The sequence below is a fragment of the Loxodonta africana genome, chromosome 1 (genome assembly GCF_030014295.1).
Source record: "Loxodonta africana isolate mLoxAfr1 chromosome 1, mLoxAfr1.hap2, whole genome shotgun sequence".
Lineage (NCBI taxonomy): Eukaryota > Metazoa > Chordata > Mammalia > Proboscidea > Elephantidae > Loxodonta > Loxodonta africana.
This window is the reverse complement of record NC_087342.1, coordinates 171,141,361-171,162,449: the sequence shown is the minus strand read 5'-3', so window position 1 is coordinate 171,162,449 and position 21,089 is coordinate 171,141,361. Positions and strand designations below refer to the sequence as shown.

Below are 21,089 nucleotides of genomic sequence, written 5' to 3'. Positions count from 1 at the left end.
TGGACAAATGGACATGGGGAATCTGGGATGGAAAGGGAAGAGTGCTGGTACATTTTGGGGATTGCAACCAATGTCATGAAACAATTTGTGTATAAGTTTTTGAATGAGAAACTAATTTGCCCTGTAAACTTTCACCTAAAGCACAATTTTAAACAAAAACAAAAAACAAACCCTATGGAGCAGTTCTGCTCTGCACACAGAACTGACTCAATGGTAACTGATTTTTAATTTAAGCAAACTATACACATGTGTTGGGAGAGCATGAAATTGTCTAATAAAAATGCTAAGTACGTGGGGAAAAAAAATTAAACATTTGAATGCATGAAAAATAATCCTTCAATGGAACAAATCCCCATAAATTCAAAAGACATACCAAAATTACAAAAATATTTGCAGTACATGTGACCAAAGACCAAGCTTTAACATAGAGATCAGTTGAAGATCTTATAAATCGAGAAGATGAAGATTATACAACAGAAGTGTGGACAAAGGATGTGAACAGGCTGTTCGGTGAAAAGAAACATAAATGGTTGGGATACAAATGGCAGAAATGCCACCCCTCATTCTAAAGGGCAAATTAAAACGAAATCACATTTTCTCACCTGTTAGACTGATAAAGATGAAAAAGTTTGATACCCAGTGTTTGTGAGTGTGTGAAAGAAGCAGGCAATTGACTGCTTTGGTAGTAGGAGCTTTAATTGGTGTAGCTGCTTAGAGAGCAATTTGCTAATAGCTATAAATTTTATTTTAATCCAACTATTTGGTTTAGTGTAAATTTTTTATTTAGTGTAAACTGCCTGCTGGTGTGTTAACATAAGGTCTCAAAGACTTATGTACAGGAATGCTCTTTGTAGCATAGTTTACAAGAACAATAAAAACAACAACGGAAACAACCTAAGTGTCTGCCAGTAGTTGTAGTATAATTATAACATATTAATAATTATAGTTAATCAATGCTGCTATATTATTGATACAAAGGAATATCAAATAATCATTTAAAAGAATTAAGGAGAGCTGCATGTGCTGATCTGGAATGATTTCAAAGAGTATATGAAAAACATGCAAGATGCAGAAATATGATATGATCCCATTGGGGCTTGGGTGAACAGCTGGTGGATTTTTATGTGTGGACAGTGCCTCACAGGGTCTGTTAATAGTGGTCACCTCTGGAGAGGAACAACTGGTTAGGGGAAACGGGAGGAGAGACTTTAACTGTTCATTTGATATTCTTTCCAGCAGTTTGAATTATTTTTTACCCATATGCACGTTTTACTTATATACTCCCAAAAGCTAGTTTAAAATTTGAGTTGAGGATAGTTAGCTTAGAAGCTGTATCCTGCTACCAGAATGAGAGGATTAGAGTCTCTGAGCTAATTTGAAATTTTTTCTTTTGGCCTCCCTGACAAGATCAAATATCCTATGAAAATAGATAAACTATAGTTTTTTTGTTTGTTTATTTTAATAATAAGAGCGGGAGTGAAGTAAAGTGATATCTTTGGTTAACACTTAGGTTGACCATCCATGTTAAAATGGACACCATCAATACAGTATCTGTAGGACTTTTGGTTGATTATATTTCTTTAGCTTAGCCCTAGAATTCTTGCAATTAATTATTCACTCACCCCATATTCAGTTGATTAAGGTTATATTAATGATAAATGCGCTAAAGTAATTGCGAGCTAGTCACAAAAGACTTTATACACATAATTATAAGTTAAGTCTTGAAAACATCTGAGAGTCAATTTACTGATTAAAATATTACTTTCTCCTTTAAGTGAAATTGGGTCCGGTTTGGTGTGGTATTAAAGGAAGTGGTGGTAGAATATTTGGAGTCCTGTATGAAATAATCTTAATTTAAGGAGAAAAGTAGAGAATATAAAAAGCTGTGAAAGAGGCAACTACTTTTTTTCTATGAACTTTTAAATTTAGGGAATTGAACTTGGTCTCAACTATAAATATTATAGTCATAATTCATCGTTTTAATGTGGTACTAATTAGTGTCTGATGACTTCTAGTTAAAGTAACAGTAAGTTGTAACTACCAGTTCTCACCTTCACTCCACGCATTAGAATTAACCTAGAACTTAAAAAAGCCAAACAAAATTAATAAATCTCATTTCTGTGGGGATTGACCACATCAAAAAACACCTGAACAAACAAGGTTTAAGTAGGAACGTATTAATCATATCATTTATTTAGATCTCAATATGAAATAAGTTCATGTTAACATGAAATAATACTGAAATGCGTATCGTAAAAAATCCAGTTATGGTGGTTGTTAGTTTTTTTAAAAAGATGATGTGTATAAATGCATAGAAAGACTCTGGCAGAAATCTCACTCACCTGGTAATGATAGTGGTTGGGGGAAGTGGGGAAGAGGAGGGGTTAGAAAAAGGAACCAGATGTGAGTCAGAATTGACTCACGGCTAAGGTTTGGTTTAGTTTTTTTTGGTATAGGAGAATAGTCAAAGAGGACTTTAACTTTATTTATAATATTTCAATTTTTTAATAAAGAGAATCTAGTCATAGAGAAGACCTGGTAGTGCAGTGATTAAGCACTCATCTGGTAACTGAAAGGTGGTTTGAACCCACCACTGCTCCTCGGGAGAAAGACGTGGCAGTCTGCTTCCGTAAAGACGACAGCCTTGGAAACCCTGTACGGCCATTCTACTCTGTCCTATAGGGTTGCTATGAGTCGGAACTGACTTGATGGCAATGGGTTTAAATTCATATTACTTGTATAATTAAAAGAAAATTATGTTTCATACTTGTAAAGCAATAAGGACCTATTTTTTAAATGTATCCTTTTGTACTACAAGAACCTTAAAAATGAGGAGTGCTTAATTGACGGTATTTTTAAATGATTATGGTGAATAATTGAATTTAGTGTAGCTTTTGAAGGTAATTTCCTAAGATACTTCTGCTCCTTTTTAGAGAGATCTCAAGAGAAAAAAGCACGTACAGTTGATTATATATTCCTATTGATCGTATTCAATTTCCAACAATAAAAATAAACTCCAGATACAAATCTAGCAATATTACTAATTCATTACAACCAGTACTTATTTTCTTCATTAACTTTTTATTGTTATTTTCAATGTACACAGCATGCGCAAATGCAGCAATTATATGTTGAGCAGGAAAGGGGAAGGCTCTTTATGTTCAACGTACTGTATATCAGAAGTCATTACTTCACCAGAGCTGCTGGAAAAGCTCAAAATAAGATCAGCCTCTTACAAAACAAGTGTAATTAACCACGAAAAGTAGGTGGGCTCAGTTACAGATCTACTCAGCGGAGAGTTAGTTTATCTTATATAAATAACACGATATAGGTTAGACTGCCTAAAGAAGTGGTAATATCAGGGGAGGGTAGATCTACTTTACAGCAGAAAGCAAACTGCATAAATTGTTTAGTTAATGGTGAAAATTTAAAAATTTTGTTCCTTGAAAAACCCACTGCCGTTGAGTCGATTCCTTAAAGGAGGGCTATATATTGATTACTAAGAATCCACAGTCAAATGCAATGTCTAATTTTGCATTTTAAACAGTGCTTAATTCTTGACATGCATTATAGTAAAATGTTCTATTTCATAGAAGACTTATAAACCAAAAAATAAAACCAAACCCAGTGCTGTCGAGTCGATTGCAACTCACTTAAAATGTTTAATTGCAGAGTCTGCTTAATAGCATCATGACTGAGTGCTGTCCCTTGGAACTCAAACTCAGGATACCCCCAGTGGTAAACAGTGTGATGTAATAGAGACATGGATGAAGGGCCAGAGATCTGGGTTCTTGTCCCAAATCTGTAACTGATTAGTTATTTGAATTTAAGGAAGTCACTTAACCTCACTTTGACTGATAATTTATCTATAAAATGGGGATAATGTGTTTCAAGTCGAGGAACTTAACTAACATCCAGGTAGATTGAAGTAGCCTGTGGTCTGATATAGCCCATTCTGACTACCTCCTCTCTTCAAGGCACAGGCTGGGCATTGAGGGAAATGAAAATATGAAAAAGAATTAGTTCTTGATCTCAAGTGACAAGGTCAGGAAACAATTTATGCATCTAGTAGCCTTGCTGACACTTAACTCGATGCAATTTTATTTCTAGAATCCTATCTCTGGAACTCAACTGCTACAGCTATAACCATATTCATCATTGAATCCACAATCCACCCATGCCTTTGTAGACTAACCCCCGGCACCCTTTGTAAGACAGGTAATTGTTAACACCCCTCACATATGAATGCCAGGTGAAAACTGACAATCTATAGGTGTCTTCCTGCTTGAGGACCTCCTATCTCACTAAACTCTTGGACTTTCCTTCTCCTGCAGACTGTGTAGAGGCTGCTGGTAGTGGTGGTGGTAATAGAGACAAAAAGGACAGATTCTTAGGTTGGTTATCCCTAACCCTGGCACCCTTCCTCTTTATAGTTACTGTTATAAAGTCTCCATTTTCTGTTACTGAGATTTCCCCATTCCCTCTACTTCTGCTTAAATTTTTAAGTTTTTAAGTGGAGTGGAATATCCCTGGTTCTTCAGTGACATCCCATCCTCTACAGGATTAACTACAAATTACATAGTACAGCAACATGCACTTCTTAGCAACTTTGAAGTGGAAATGAAAAAGGTAAAACCATGATCAGGGTTTTTCTTTGCCCACCAAAAAGACGCAAAGGACTTAGGGTATGTGCAAGAGTATGGCTGACCTAATGTAATGATCTAGGCTGAGGGTAGCAAAAATTAGGCAAGAGAATAATGATCAAGGGATGGGAGGTCATGATGAGCCAGATTACAGAGGTGGAAGAATTAATGCAGTGAGAGAGCTGAGAGGTAAGGAGGTTGTTGCTAGAAAGTGGGATATTTGAAGATTTCAGAAAGGGAACAGATATGAATGGTAAGTTTTATTTGTACCTGAGAGTGGGGCTGACAGAATACCGTGAAGGTTGAATTGAGTAGATTGAGAAAACTATAGGGTGGGCAGTTCATGTCACTGAAGCTCAGCAGAACTGGAGTGAGATTCCGAAGACATCAGTGATTGCAGAGTGATAGAGAAGAGGAGGGACAGTGGAAAGTAGAGCAGGCTTCAAAGGAACAGTGGTTTTCACAAGATGGTGAGGAAATGAAAGAGCACCGTTTCCACTTCTCGACTCCTCTGTTTATGATGGTGGGAGGTTGAAGATATCCACTCACAAAGACACAGGGATCCAGATACCCCAGGAAAAGTCATAGCTTAATTAGAGGCAGAGTCCCTGGACGATGCAAACACATTTGGCAGCTAACTGAAAGGTTGGAAGTTCATGTCCATCCAGAGGCACCTTGGAAGAAAGGCTTGGAGGATTTACTTCTGAAAAACCATCCATTGAAAACTATGGAGAGCAGTTCTAGTCTGACACACATGCGGTCACTGTAAGTCAAAATCAGTTCTACGGCAACTGGATTTTTCAGTTAAAGCCCAAACCTAGGGAGGAATGTTCTATGCATTCTTAGAGCACTTAGCATGTTGTTTTGTCATGACTGATTTATGTGTATGTTTTCTTACTAGACAGTATCTTCTAGACATCAGGGGCCAGCTCTCTCTCCCACTGAACCCTCTATTGTGTATTGTGCTTCTGAATCATTTCTCATCTATCTTGTAGTAATATGTATATCTGTCTTATCCTTCTACTAGATTTGTTCATTGATTGATTGATTCAGCAACCATTTATTGAGCACCTGTGCAGAGCTGTGATAAATATAGAAAAATAATAATTGTATTGTAACTAATGTATGTGTCAGGTACCATTACATGTGCTTTATATAGATATAAACTCATTTAATCCTCACAACACTGGTCAAGAAAAAATTGCTTTTCTGGAAAAACAGGGTTAGAGAAATTTAATAATTTGCCCATCATAAGTCAGTGGCGGAGTTGGGATTCAAATTCCATTTGACCACAGAATCAATGCTCTTTCCATTACTGTAGACAGCCTCTGCTGGATTAAAAAAAAAAAAAAAAATTGGGTGCCCTAAATACACTTTTTTGCTCATCTTGACATCCTTAGCACTGAGCACAAATCTTTGTGTTCCATGTTAGATGGTGTTAAATGTATAATGGATAGGAACCGGGTTATAAACTTTTTCTTTGGCCTACAAAGCCCCGTCAGTGTGCCGGGCACTCACATGCTGCATGAATTATTGTTGATTTATTGAGACAAAATTTCCTTATGGGGTTGATTGTGGATCTTGATGGGGCGCTATACAAGTTAAAAATAAAAACTTCTATGTGTTCAGGCCCATATCTCTTTTACAGCACATTTCTTTTGTAGATTTAATCTTTATCTATTGGGGAATAGGGATAACTGCATATTTCTTTTGATACAGGAACCATTTTTTTTAAAACAGACTTGTGTCCTAAGAAGAAGTTCTGTCTAACGAGCTTCCCCTGTAGACAAAGAACAAAGTGTATTTCGTTTGTCATTAGTTCTGAAATGCTCAGTGCTAAAAATTTTGGTATTAGAAACTATTACATTCATACTCATTGGAGAGAGCATTTCAAGGAAGTACTTGGATGTTCTGCACCTACAAGATTCGCTGCTGTCCATAAGTGATTTGCATCCTACAGTAATGTAGAGCTTCTGTTACTCTGCTGTAATTATTACATATTCATCGCAAATAATGATGTAACGGATTTTTAGAGGCTGTGCATAAGAGAAGCAGCAAACTGAGACGCAAAACAAGTTTCCACCCCTTCTTTCCAAAGCTGTAGTTAATCACTTGAACACTTTCCAATATTGTAAAAAGCTGGCAGACTTTTCTTTGCAGCCGGCTATGTAAAAATGTTTATAATTTACAGCTTATTATGGCATGCAAACGACTGTGTTCTCAGTGAAGGAGAGTGAGAAAATACGGCTGTGAAATTATTTAACTCCCCTTTGTTAGTTGTTTTTTGGCAACATTGGAAGGATACTTTACACTTAAAATGCATTTCTGTAATTTATTTTAAATTACTCAATCAGAACTTTTAATAATAGGAATTTACTTTTTATCTCTCTCTGTAGATAGGCCAGAACAATTTTAACAAAAACAATAAGCTGAAAAAGTAGAATTGTCAAGGAATTTGAAAGGAATAATACTAAATTGTTAAGGTTTAATTCAATTTATGGCTTCAATTTTATAAAAATCTGTTTTAATCTCTGATAAACCTGCAGTGTTGGATAGGCAATTTATTATTTTCAAAGGTACCATGCACAATTTTGTTTTACATTGTCTGTTTGTAGCACTTTGGCTAGAAGTTATCTTTCTCAGGAACAATTAGAGGGGCAGGCAAGGTAACTTGGGCCTCTTTGTAATCCATTGACTATGTCTACCCATTTTAGGTCTTTCCTTCGAATTTTCTAATTTTACTCATTCCTGCATTAGATTCATAAAACCCCTAAGCCAGTTACCACATAGTCTTTTTGTGGTTGCTGTTCTCTCTGTGCCTGGTACACTGCTGCAAAATCCTACTTGATAAACCATAACCTTCATCTTGATAGGGAGGTGGCTCCCTCCATGAAGGACCAACAAAGCTGGACTTTAGGTGCTGTACTTTATCGATGGGCCTTCATTGAAGGAGTTCCTACAGAAGACAAGAAAAACACAAGAAGTGGTATTTAAAAATCCATAGCCTTTTTCCTTCTAATTCTTCAGCTCTGTGTGGGGAGAGAACTTTCTATTTAGTTTATACTTCTCAGAAGGTAAAAGAAAGGAAAAAAATTATGTTTAAATATTTAAGACATTTAATAAATCATGTTTAATTTTTCTATTTCCCTATTTGTTTTAGAATTATTTTAGCAGCCGGGGACTTTGTAATACGTGATCAGTTCTTCTTATTCGTGTGTTTTTTTCCATAAGCACAAATAATCATATGCAGCATATTATTATTATGTATGTTCAACTCATATGTTTTTGAGAAATATGAATTGTTACCTCAGAGAAAATAGGATTGTTATGTCAATATCAAGGCATTATCATCTTTATTGTCATTGTTCTCTTTAAGAAATTTTTTGGTATAAAAACATATTTTACAACCACAAGGGAGAATTTGTTTTCTACCTCAAACCTTTAGAAATAAATAAATATTATCACAACTTTAAAGCCATCTCTGACTGTGCGAAACTAAAAAACTGAATTTAGTGATTTTTTTCTGTCTTTTTGGCTTCTTCCTTTTGGGTGGAGAGACCCGAGATCTGCCCAGCCTTCTGGGTGGGAGGATGGAGTGCCTACCTCTGCTCACCGCTGACCTCTTCTGGCCTCCTGGTGGATGTGTCATTACAGTGTATGGCTACTCTCCCTTAGAATGTCCTGGTGAAAGAAGGGGCTGAGGGTCGCCAAGGAGCAGTGATGGGAAATGAGCCAGTGTAGACTTTGTTATGATAACCTCCCAACCTCTTTTACCACCCAGGACTCCAAAAGGAGTAAAGGTAAAAAAAAAAAAAAAAATCTGTTTACTAAGCATACTTTGTAGGTAAAATAATAATTACTTGATTTTTCATTTTATTAGATGCATGTGTAACTGCCAGTCTTCGTTTCTGACGGGTATGAGATAACCACTATTACCACTTCTTATTAATGAATGCAGAATTAAAGAAAATTGAGATTTTTATTAACAAATGTACCTTCATCCAGTGGTAAATGAATGAATGGCTTTCTTAGACATTTTGAAAGGGGAAAATAACTCACCTCCCTCACTACTGTGAAGAATCCTTAAAGATCTAGGAACTCCAAACTGGGAACTACAATATCATCAACTAATAAACCAAACCAAACCCATTGCTGTTGAGCCAATTCTGATAAGTGCTCAAACAATTTTTTTAACTCTAGAAATAGTGACTACTCCTAATTTAGTCCCATTTTCAAACAATAAAAGGTGACCTCTCTGTTATTGTTTAAATGGGGAATATTGTATCTGGAGCTTATGTTTTTACCCATAGAATAAGGAGTTGAAGATGAAACCTAAAGCCCTAATCGTCTCCAGAACAGAGTTCCTTTCTTTCCTGAAACTGGGAGGTCAGGCAAGGTTTCTATCTGTCTGTTATCTTTTGGAAACACATGATTATCAAACCTAAAACTTACACACTTTTTTACTTTGAGATAATATAACAGGTTTGTGACATACACAAAAAAAATTGTTTTGTTTCTGAGGGCGCCTTTGAAGTCTGTAATTCTGGCATTCAGAGTATTGGCTTATTGGTGTGGATCACCGCCCCCCCTCCATTTTGTGCCTTTCCTTCTCAATTTATCACACTTGCTTTTACACGTTCCCCACATCTACTGATTGTGCTTTTTAAGTGTTATTGAACATCTTATCATCTAGTAATATGTAAATCATCTTAAACTCTCTGGAAAAAGGCAGAGGTAAGAGCAAATAGACAAATTATAGTCTTGAAAGTGGTGGGAAGAAAAGGCACACTCTGACAGGGTCTCTCTTGTGAAGTGGGTTGTCCATGCCCTTCTTTGTGACCACACTGAGCAGTCCCATTCTTGTTTTGTCCTTGAAATTGATAATTACATGTAGTATTGAAATGAACTGGGAGCAATAAATGACCAGTGTGGGGCCCATTACAGGAACCCTGGTGGCACAGTGATAAAGTACTCAGCCACCAACCAAAATGTCAGCGGTTCGAACCCATCAGCCGCTCCATAGGAGCAGGATGTCATGGTCTGCTTCTGTAAAGATTTACAACCTTATGAAGGCAAAGGACCATAGACTTTATGTCAGTTAGCAAAACATAGTTCATAAAGACAACGTTCTGCATTATACTTTGGTGAATAGCATCTGGGATCTTAAAAGCTTGCAAGAGGCCATCTAAGACACGACTATTGGTCTCTTCCCATCCAGAACAAAGGAGAGTGAAGAAGACCAAAGATTCAAGGGAGCAATTAGCCCAAAGGCGTAATGGACCACATGAACCACAGCCTACACGACCCAGAGACCAGAAGAACTAGATGGTGCCTGACTCCCACTACCAACCGCTCTGACTGGGATCACAACAGAGGGTCCCAGACAAAGCGGGAGAAAAATGTCGAATAAAAAGTCAAATTCACAAAAAAGACCAGACTTACTGGTTTGACAGAGTCTGGAGGAACTCCTGAGACTATGGCCCTGAGACACCTTTCTGACCTGAAACTGAAGCCATTCCCAGAGACCACCTTCCAGCCAAACAATAGAGAAGCCCATAAAATAAACAGTAACACCTGAGAGGAACGTGCTCCTTAGAACAATCAATTATATGAAATCAGAATGGCAATTTTGCCCAAACGCAAAGATGAAAAGGCAGGAAGGAGTAGAAAATCAGGGCAAAAGGAAACGGGGAACCCAGGGCAGAAATGGGGAGAGTACTGACACATCGTGGGGAATGAAGCCAAGGCCATGAACCACTCTATGTACAAACTATTGAATGGGAATCTAATTTGCTCTGTAAACTTTCACCTGATGCACAATTTTAAAAAAGTTCACCTAATACACACAAAAAAGCCAAAGTATACACCAAAAAAAAAAAAAGAGAGAGAGATTTACAGCCTTAGAAACCCTATGTGGCAGTGCTACTCTGTCCTATAGGGTCGCCATGAGCCAAAATCAACTCCACAGCAACAGGCGTGGGTGGTTCATGGGGCCTGTTTGTGTTCTCCTTTTCTATAGTTCAACAGTGTAACTTCTTGTTCTTGTACTGTAATGACCTCATAGTTATCAGCACCTCTTGTGCCTTCTGGTCTTCTTTACCTGCAACTTTTCCTGGCAGAAAAAAATCCAGCCAAAATTTCCAGCCAGTATTAATGCTGCAACAATTTATACAAAGCTGTACCTATGTATATAATATGTACATAGTTATAGATGCAGTTTTATGTATTTTTTTTTTAATCTTTGGATTCTATCTTTATTATTTGTTCATTAGATGAAAAATATTGGAAGCTCCGTTGAGGAAGAAAAAATGACAGCCATTTAAAAAGCTGAATCGAAGTGAATATAGGGCATGGAGCCCTGGTGGCACAGTGGTTAAGAGCTTGGCTGCTAATCAAAAAGGTTGGCAACTCAAATCCACCAGCCACTCCTTGAAAACCCTATGGGGCAGTTCTACTCTGGCCTGTAGGGTCGCTATGAGTCAGAATTGACTCAGTGGCAATGGGTTTGGTTTTTGATTTAGCTTAGAAAGATCATAGTACTCACGGAACACAGAAATCTGTTATACTCTAATGGGAAATGAAGTATTACTATTTTGATGCCACTCTAAGCAGCTTCTTTAAAACTACCAAACAGCCCACTCAGAAATTTTGTCATAGACCATAGCCATATATGGTAACTAGGACATAATGGCATTTTCATTTAAAAAAAAAAAAGTTTTTATAGGTTTCTGCTTACATCTGAGCTGTACTAGGTATCATACCAAAAAAGATTAAATCAGTCTACATTCTGGACTCTGAAAGTTTATTATTTCTTACAGATAGATACTTTGAGAGTCGATGTGCATATATTAGATATACAGCATGAAAAATATTGACTTAGTGCTGGTATATAGCTCCCACTTTCTTAAGTTTAAGAGGAAAGAGACAAGGATACTTATCTAGTTGCAGGAATAAAGATCAACAAGAATACCAAGGTGCCTGTCAACGGATGAATGGATAAATAAATTGTTACATTCACACAATGGAATACTACACATTGATAAAGAACAATGATGAATCCGTGAAACCTTTCATAACATGGAGGAATCTGGAAGGTATTATGCTAAGTGAAATTAGTTGCGAAAGGACAAATATAATGTGAGACCACTATTATAAGAACTCAAAAAATAGTTTAAACAGAGAAGAAAATATTCTCTGATGGCTGGGAGAGTGGGGAGGAAGGGAGGGAGGGAGTATTCACTAATTGGTAGACAAGAACTATTTTAGGTGAAGGGAAAGACAACACAGAATACAGGAGAGGTCAGCACAACTGGACTAAACCAAAAGCAAAGAAGTTTCCTGAGTAAACTGAATGCTTCGAAGGCCAGTGTAGCAGGGGCGGGGGTTTAGGGACCATGGTTTCAGGGGACATCTAGGTCAGTTGGCATAATAAAATCTATTAAGAAAACATTCTGCATCCCACTTTGCAGAGTGGCGTCTGGGGTCTCAAACGCTAGCAAGTGGCCATCTAAGATGCATCAGTTGTTCTCAACCTACCTAGAGCAAAGGATAATGAAGACCACCGAAGACACAAGGTAATTATGAGCCCAAGAGAAAGAAAAGGCCACGTAAATCAGAGACTACATCAGCCTGAGACCAGAAGAACTAGATGGTACCTGGCTACAACAGATAACTGCCCTGAAAGGGAACACAGCAGAGAACCCCTGAAGGAGCAGGAGAGCAGTGGTATGCAGACCTCAAATTCTCGTAAAAAGACCAGACTTAATGGTCTGACTGAGACTAGAAGGACCCCGGAAGTCATAGTCCCCAGACCTTCTGTTAGCCCAAGACAGGAATCATTCCCAAAACCAACTCTTCAGACAGGGATTGGACTAGAGTATAAGATAAAAAATGGTACTGGTGAAGAGTGAGCTTCTTGGCTCAAGTAGACACGTGAGACTATGTGGGCAGCTCCTGTCTGAAGGGGAGATGAGAGGGCAGAGGGGGACAGAAGCTGACTGAATGGACATGGAAATAGAGGGTGGCAAGAAGGAGAGTGCTGTCTCAGGGGAGAGCAACTAGGAGTACATAGCAAGATGTATATAAATTTCTGTATGAGAGACTGACTTGATTTGTAAACTTTCACCTAAAGCACAAAAATTAAAAAAAGATCAACAAGAATAGCCTATGGAATTAAAAATTTGCTCATGGTAAGTTATTCAATCAGACTTAGAGTTAATATTAAATTGATGATGCATTCATCCACTCTGAGATTTGATTAACCATACATAGACCTGACTAGGAATATCCTTTTTTAATTTTTAAAACATGATAATCTGAAATGTTCTAGAACTTCCTTGCTGACTTTATTTCATTAAGTCCATCAGTCTAACTTCAGGATGTTTTCTTCTAACTTGGATCAGTTTTTTAAAAAGATTCCTTAAAATAGTATATTCTGATAATCTGGGGTGTATAAGTCCCACCTCAGCCTCCTCTTTCTCAACTTCTCCACATTCTCAGTATATTTCTCCCCCACAGTCCTCTACTAGGTAGAATTATCCTTTAGGCCCCATTTTAGGTGTTACTTCCTTGGGGTCTCCTTGGCAGCCTTTGTGTACCTCTGTGGTAGCAGTTATCACCTTGGGTTGAAATCATTTGGCTTCCTGTCTTAATCCTTCGCTGACTGATCTGGCCATGAGCTTTTTGAGGACAGAGCTTCTATGGTTCTTTTCTTTTTTTTAATTAATCCTCAGAACGTATTATAGGGCCTGACATACAGCAGACACTCGGTAAATGTTCATTAAATGAAACCAAGGGATCCTTGAATAATCACACCCATTGTAGTCAGTTAATAATAAAATATGGGGAAAGCATATTTGAAATAGTATTGCTTTAACTATGGTAAATTTTAACATTTTATAACAACCAGTCAGGACCTTAGAAATCTCTTCAAAAGTTCACTCTACTGTAACTGTTTACCCTGTTTGTTAATAATTCGCTAGCTATTAACCATTTATCTGATGATTTGACAAAATCCATTAAGTATCTATTATTTAGCAGTATCCATTTTAGTTTTTGTAACTTATTCCAAAGCCTGCTTTCTGACCAGGCCTTTCTGGTTATAACAGTTCTATCTGTAAATTCCAATTTACTTAATATCAACAAATGCAGGTTTGCTACAAGAATAAGAAACCAGGTTATCTTTTTAAGGAAATACATGTTTATAGCGATCAGTGAATTTGTAACCAAATTGTGCACAAAGGCAGTGTGAAAAAATGTTTAAAAATAAGTTGATGTAAACGAGGCGTTTCAAGTATAGGCTGGCACTTCATTAATTTTGTGACTTTTGTCAGTTGATGTCACAACCTTAGTGTTATTTTTAAAATAGTTTTTTTTTTTTAGGGGTATTTAATTAAGTAATGTGGTGTTTGCTTATTTCAAACAGTCTGCCTTTGTTCCTGTCAAAGCCACGCTGGCAAGGCATTGCTTTGCTTTTCCCTTTTGTTAATATTCTGTGTTAGATAATGGTTTCGCAAATAATAGATTCCAAGGACCTTTGATCCACCATTACTGTAAAATAAAATGCAACTTAATTTTTTTTTCTGGGCATAATGGTTTTAACCTTGTGTACTAATTTAACTCTGCTTGTGGGGGCAGATCCTTAAATGAGACGCAAATGAAGGAAAAATTGCTAATGCTGCCACTGTATATCTAATGAGCACAGTGTAATAAACCATAACCTCTTTGACATTTCTCTGGAAAGCAGCGTGATTATTTTGGATGGCTAGCCCTTTGTGGATGGCTCATTACCGTCTGGCATAATATGTATTGATAGAGACCGTAATTGTCAACTCCTATTTGACATGCTGCCGCTAATAAATATGGCTTGCATCACCAGAATGCACTAATGGTTATATGGGGAACTGTAATTAAAGGAAAAATTACGTATTTTTTAACTTAAAAAAGAAAAAAGCGTGTGTGTGTATGAAACGTCTTTATAGAGGATTATCTGCTTTTTTTTTTTTTTAAACCCCAGCTTATTGTCTTAGAGTATTTGAAGCTTCCCCCTGAGGCTTTGTGCTTTTTTTTTTTTTAATCGGTATAGGGGCCAGCATGTGACAAGACCCTTCTAAACTATAATGTGTGTGCATGTGTATATGAGTGGGTGTGTAATATTTTCCCCCACACAGGAGAAAAGCTTCTCCATTGGCAATATGTATAAGATTCATATAGTTTATACATTTGAGTTCAGCTCAGAAATTAAGGCTTTATAGCCAGATAGTCTCTTATTAGTCACATTGTCCGTGGGTTTTTTTCCTAACTTTATTCTCATCTTAATGTAAGAATTTTTTGTTCTTTGGCAGGAAAAGAAAAGAACAAATCAAAAGAATATTAAAGGCCCACAGAATGCCTTACACAATATTTCAGCTTGAAAAATGTAAATTAAAGATGAGAACTGGGCCCTGCATCATGCTATAAAACAAATGTAAGCCTAGTCAGTTGATAATATCTGAAAGTGTAGAATTGGAATTCTAAGAGAATAATATTTTTGTTCCCTAATGTGTTATTGTTACATACTCTGAACTTCTGGGCAAGGAAGTGTATTCTTGATTTATATACTGTAGTTTATGATTCTTCTGAAATAGAATCCTCAGCATAGCACCTGAAATCAGAACATGCTTATATTTCCTGGAGTAGGCCTAGAAGATTGTTATGGATTTGAATTGTGTCCCCCCCAAAAAAGTGTGTCAACTTGGCTAGTCCATGATTCCCTGTATTGTGTGGTTGTCTACCATTTTGTCATCTGATGTGATTTTCCTATGTGTTGTCAGTTCTACATCTATGATATTACGAGGTGGGATTAGCTGCAGTTACATTAATGAGGCAGGACTCAATATACAAGATTAGATTGTGTCTTAAGTCAATCTCTTTTGATATATAAAAGAGAGAAGCAAACAGACATGGGGAACTCATACCACCAAGCAAGTAGTGCCAGGAGCAGAGCATGTCCTTTGGACCCAGGGTCCGCATTGAGAAGCTCCTAGACCAGGGGGAAGACTGATGACAAGGACCTTCTCCCAGAGCCTACAGAGGGCTAAAAAAAAAAAAAGAAAACCCACTGCCATCAAGTCGATTTTGACTCATAGCGACTCCATAGAGTTTCCAAGGCTGTAAATCTCTGCAGAGCAGATTGCCATATCTTTCTCTCTCATAGCCAGTGGTGGTTTTGAACTACTAACCTTGTGGTTAACAGTCTGTTGCTTTAGCTGCTGCACCACCCGGGCTCCTTATTGGCACCCTGAATTCAGACTTCTAGCCTCCCAGATTGTGAGAGAATAAATTTCTCTTTGTTAAAGCCATCCACTTGTGGTATTTCTGTTATAGCAACACTAGATAACCAAGACAAAGATCATGTGAAAAATTAGGCAGCTCTCAGGTTTCTTCTTAGTAATGCGAAGTCTAATATTTTAAGTTTCAAGCTAAGAAAATGGAGGCCCCAGGAGATGAAGAGATGTAGCTGTTGGAAAGCATGGCTCTGGATTTATCTACCCATGGTTTTGAATCCTGGTTCTATCCATTTGTCTTAGGGAAATTTCTTGACCTCTCTGAGCCGTAGTGTACTCGTGTAAAAATGGGGACAGTACCACCTACCCTACATGGCTGTTGTAAGGATCAGATGAGAAAACATTTATGAAGCATTTAATACAGTATTTGGTATCTAGTAGGTACTCGATATATGGGTTTCTTCTTTTTACCTTTTTATTCTCTCTTCTTCCTGCCCCCCATAGATGACCACATTTCTAATCTAGTGAATTCTCTACTTTCTCAAGGCTGTCCTGCCCATAAAACATAGAATTTTAATTTTGTAAAATATTAATAGCTAATACTTATTAACAGCCATGCCCTGTTCTGATTTTCTTACATGCGTTCATTCACTCATCTCTCACAACAACCCAAACCCAAGACGTGGATGCTGTTATTATCATTCCCATTTAATAGATGGGAAAAAAAGAAGCACAAGAAATGAAGCAATTTGCTCTGTCACACAGTGGTGGGGTCAGGATTTGAATGTAGACAGTCTAACACCTGAACCCAAACTCTTAGCCACTCAGCTACACTGCCTCTGCAGTTTATCTCTCCTCATGTTGCTAAGACAAAGGGAAGGAGCACGTTCTGCCAGGGTTTGAGAAGGGACCGGCCTACTTTCCTTTGTAGGACTAAAATGACCTTAAAGGGCAAATGCAACATAGCTGTTAGGATTAAGGAGAGTATTTCTGGGAGGATGGAGAAGCAATTACGCTGTAGGATGCCAAAGAAAGTAGAGAAAGGTGACTATTGCACTAGACCTGGTGAATACCAAATACTCGCAGTGTCCTACGTACACTGTGCTGTTTCATGCCCCTCAACTCATGTTGTTTCCTCTGCCTGGGACACTGTTCCTACCTTGGCTTTATCTGACTAACTCTTACCTATTCCTTAAGACAGCTCAGCTCTCAGCTTCTCTAGGAAACCTTTCTTGACTCTCAGGCAGGGCTGAGTACCCCTTTTTCTGGGTACTTAACATACTGTGCGTAAGTCTGTGCAAATAGTAGTGGTAATCGTGGTAATAGCTGCCATGTATTCGGCACAGACCATGTGCCAGGTATTGTGCTGAAAACATTCTACACATATTACCTCATTTATGTCTCACAACAATCCTAAAAGGTCAGCAGTGATATCCCCTTTATATGAGGACAGAGAAGCTTAGAAGTATTAAAGAATTTATTCAAGATTACATAGCCAGAACTAGAAGATCTGGGATTTAAATCGGGTCTTTGAACTCTAAACTTATATTCTTAATAACTGTAGTATATTTGCTATATTTTATTGACATCATCTGCTTTTGTCTTTCTCATGATCAGATTATAAACTGTTCATGAACTGCACTGTCTTATTCATCTTTTGCACTGGATCCTATCAAAAATATTCTTTAGAGGAGAAAGAAATAGAATATAAAATGTGTTTATTTTGCTAAATGTAGCTAAACTTTAAAAGTGTTTTGTAACATTGTATGACCTCGCTTTTATGAAAAAATAAGAACAGGCAAATGTATAGAGACCAAATTTTATTAGTGGTTATCGGTGAGGGGCGAAGGAGGTAAGAAGGGGGATAGGGGATTATTGCTTATGGAGCGCTGAGTTTCGATTTGCAGTGATGAAAAAATTTCAATGATTTAGGGTAGGGTTGCATAGCCGATTATTGTAATTGTTGTCAATAAGTTGTACACCTGTAAAAAGCTGAATTGAAAAAATTTCAATGATTTAGGGTAGGGTTGCATAGCCGATTATTGTAATTGTTGTCAATAAGTTGTACATCTGTAAAAAGTTGTGTGATAAATACATGTACAATGACAAAAAAAAAAAAAAAAGTAGCTGCTGAGGCTGCTTATGTACAACCAAAACACCTCATGGAATTTCATTCATTAGTTTGGAGTTTTAGGGTCATGGTTTCATGGGACATTCCAGTTAATTGGCCTAATACCATGTTTAATGTTTTTTTTTTTTTTTTATTCTACCTCTTAGTTTGTTGTGTAGTGCCTGGGGTCTTAAAAGCTTGCAGGCAGCCATCCAAGTTACAACAGTTGGTCTCTATTTGCCTGGAACAAAAGAGGAAGAAGGAGAGTCAGGAATAGGAGGAGGAGATGGAATATGTGGCTCATTGCCTTTATGAACAATGGCCACCTTTGCTATGAGACCAGAAGAACTTGATGGTGTCTGGCTACCACTACTGAACATTTTGATCAAAGATTCCATAGGAGAATCCTGATCAAAAAGGGGTAAATGCAGAACAGAATTTCAAGTTCTTATAGGATCCAGATTTTATGAAGCCTTGAAGGCTATATGAACCCCTGAAACTATTGCCCTGAGATAATCTTTAAACCTTAAACCAAATATATCCTCTGAAGTCTACTCAAAACCAAATAATAGCTTTGTTTAACCAGTGAAGAATGTCTGCCTTTGAACATTGTGCTCTTTTAAGGTCTATGTATATGGCATCAGATTGACAACAGTAACTCAAAAGATGAGATAGGAAACTTAAGGGGCAGTGAGTTTATGTTAATGGGGAGGGACATTAAGAAAAGGAGAGTGAGAATGACTGTCCAACGTGAAGAATGAAATCAGTGTCACTGAATTGTACAAGTAGAAATTGTCGAATTAGTTTATGTTCTGCTGTGTATATTCTCAACAACGACGAAAATAAATTATTTTTAAAAAGTGTTTTGTAATGAACAGGGTTTACTGTAATTTTCTTTTGACTTAATATATTATCGAACTCTAAAAACAGTATACATCTATTTCTAGGTAGATTATTCTGAATCTTCTTACTTTAGGATTTAAATATTATGTGAAGAAATGTTTGTAATTGATAATTTAGCATGATAAATATCCAACTAAAGGGGGTACAATATAGCAGTTTGAGATATACCATTAACAATTACAATCATGGTGTGAGGCCTTTGTAGAAATACAGAAGAATGGAACTGCTTGTGTTATCATGGATTTAGAATGACAGCCACCTACTGTGAGCCACCTGAGGAATAGCCCAGCATCCTTCCCTTACCCCAGTGTGGGCATGAGGCTTTATGACTCTCCCTCCTTAGGATGCATGGCTCAGTCCTTTTTCATGGAGAAGAGTTTATGATAGGGCAGGACTTTTACAGTGGAAAGGCAGTTCAATTAGGAACCATCTAAATTATTACCTAAGCTTGAGGCCAAGTGAAGCTGAACTGTGGGTACATTTTTATCTCTTAAGAGGGCTTGCTAAAAGGGCAAGCCAGAGTGCTTTCTGCATTGTATCCCCTGATAGAAGTCTTCCCTGCCTTCTTTTATTTAGAACGAGAATGAAGACAAAGGACTAAGCTATGGGCATTCATTTCTCTGCTCTCTTCAAACTGAGCTAACTCCGTAAGGCCACTCTGATTAGTTTGCAGGCCTCTGTTGTAGACGAAAAGCCGGGCGCTCGTCCAGAGGAAAGCGTGCTGGTGGCATTAGGTAGTGCAATGGCTTGACATTAGGTTGATGAATGTGTAGTGGGTATTTTTCTGCTGTATCTGAAACCCAACTATTAACTCATATTTCTTTGGTTTCGGTAACCTTAAACAAACAAAAAACCCAAACCCACTGCTGTTGAGTCAATTCCGACTCATAGCAACTCTGTAAGACAGACTAGAACTGCCCATAGGGTTTCCAAGGCTGTAAATCTTTACAGAAACCGACTGCCATACCTTTCTTCTGATAGGTAACCTTACTTAGACAAGATATAAACAAAAAGCATGTTAATTTTCTTTTTTCTCTGTGAAAATGACTTTTTTGCATATAGCAAAATTTAATCATTTGTTCTCCTTAATTCGTCCAGGTCGTATGGGGCTATGGTCAGAAAATGAAGGATGTCCCTGCACCATTCTCCTCCCTTCCTGTATTGTTCTCACTTCTCTTCTTCTCAGGCCTTGTCTAAGAGGAGACACTCAAGCCTTTGTCCCATACGTACCCTCTGCCCAGATTCCTGCTTCAGTCTACTGGTTGCAGCCATTCTCAAACCATTCCATGGCAGCTGTCGACTCTGTTCATTGTAAGGCAAGGGGCAGTGAGCCCTGTTGGGAGCAGCAGCAGCAGGCTGACTGGAGAACCCCCAGAGCACTGACTGCAGCTGCCACATGTGGTGCTGGTGGGGGTGCTGGTGCTCGTACCCACCAGCAGCAGCATCCTTGTTCTTATTGATCCAAGAGGAGCATCCTGAAGGCTTTGCCAAGCCTAGGTTGCCTCCACAAGAATGCCTGTGGTGGTATAGTGCTGTAATAACCCTGTGGCCATAGGTTCAGATCTTGCTGCTCTGTGGGAAACCTGCTCTTCTATAGTTGCCAGATAGTTGGGATATTAAGTTTTCTCTAAAAGTTTACAGGTAGTCCCTGATTTATGAAGTATTCAAGTTACAATGAACTGAACTTAAGATCCTTTGTTGGGGTTTTTTTTTTTTTTGATACATCTTATCAGTAGTAGTATATACTATGTACAGTGTTGTAGTGCATAATTTGCTGCTGTTATTCTCAGGTGTTCACTCACAGATGTTTAATGTTATGATGTACTGTTCAAAACACTGCCATATAACAGGCTATGAAAACCAAAAATAAAAAAGGAAGTATTCGATTTACATTAGAACCAACTTATGACAGACTCGTACAAATGAAATCCTGTTGTAAGTCGGGGCTACCTGTATTTAAACAGAAAGGTGAGTTGATTTAAAACTAGTAATAGTTAACATTTTTGAACACTTACTGTGAAATTTTGTATAGCTGTAAGCACTATATGTAGCCCTGGTGGTGCAACAGTTAAAGCGCTTGGCTGCTAACCAAAAGGTCAGCAATTTGAATCTACCAGCCACTCCTTGGAGACCCTGTGGGGCAGTTCTACTCTGTACTATAGTGTCACT

At 37.7% G+C, this 21,089-nt stretch overlaps 1 protein-coding gene across 16 annotated transcripts in view; it reads left to right on the top strand.

Moving 5' to 3' along the window:
• PDSS2 (decaprenyl diphosphate synthase subunit 2) overlaps positions 1-21,089 on the top strand; it is a 303,253-nt gene that overhangs the window by 128,338 nt on the left and 153,826 nt on the right. Inside the window, exons 2-3 of one of the 16 annotated variants that reach the window (XM_064289427.1) lie at positions 4,111-11,737; positions 12,113-12,217. The exons of 14 other annotated variants lie outside the window; for them this stretch is intronic. In XM_064289427.1, the coding sequence (XP_064145497.1) occupies positions 11,721-11,737; positions 12,113-12,217 (122 nt within the window). In that variant the 5' untranslated portion in view covers positions 4,111-11,720. The remainder of the gene's footprint in view (positions 1-4,110; positions 11,738-12,112; positions 12,218-21,089) is intronic. One more of the 16 variants, XM_064289445.1, reaches the window with a different exon arrangement.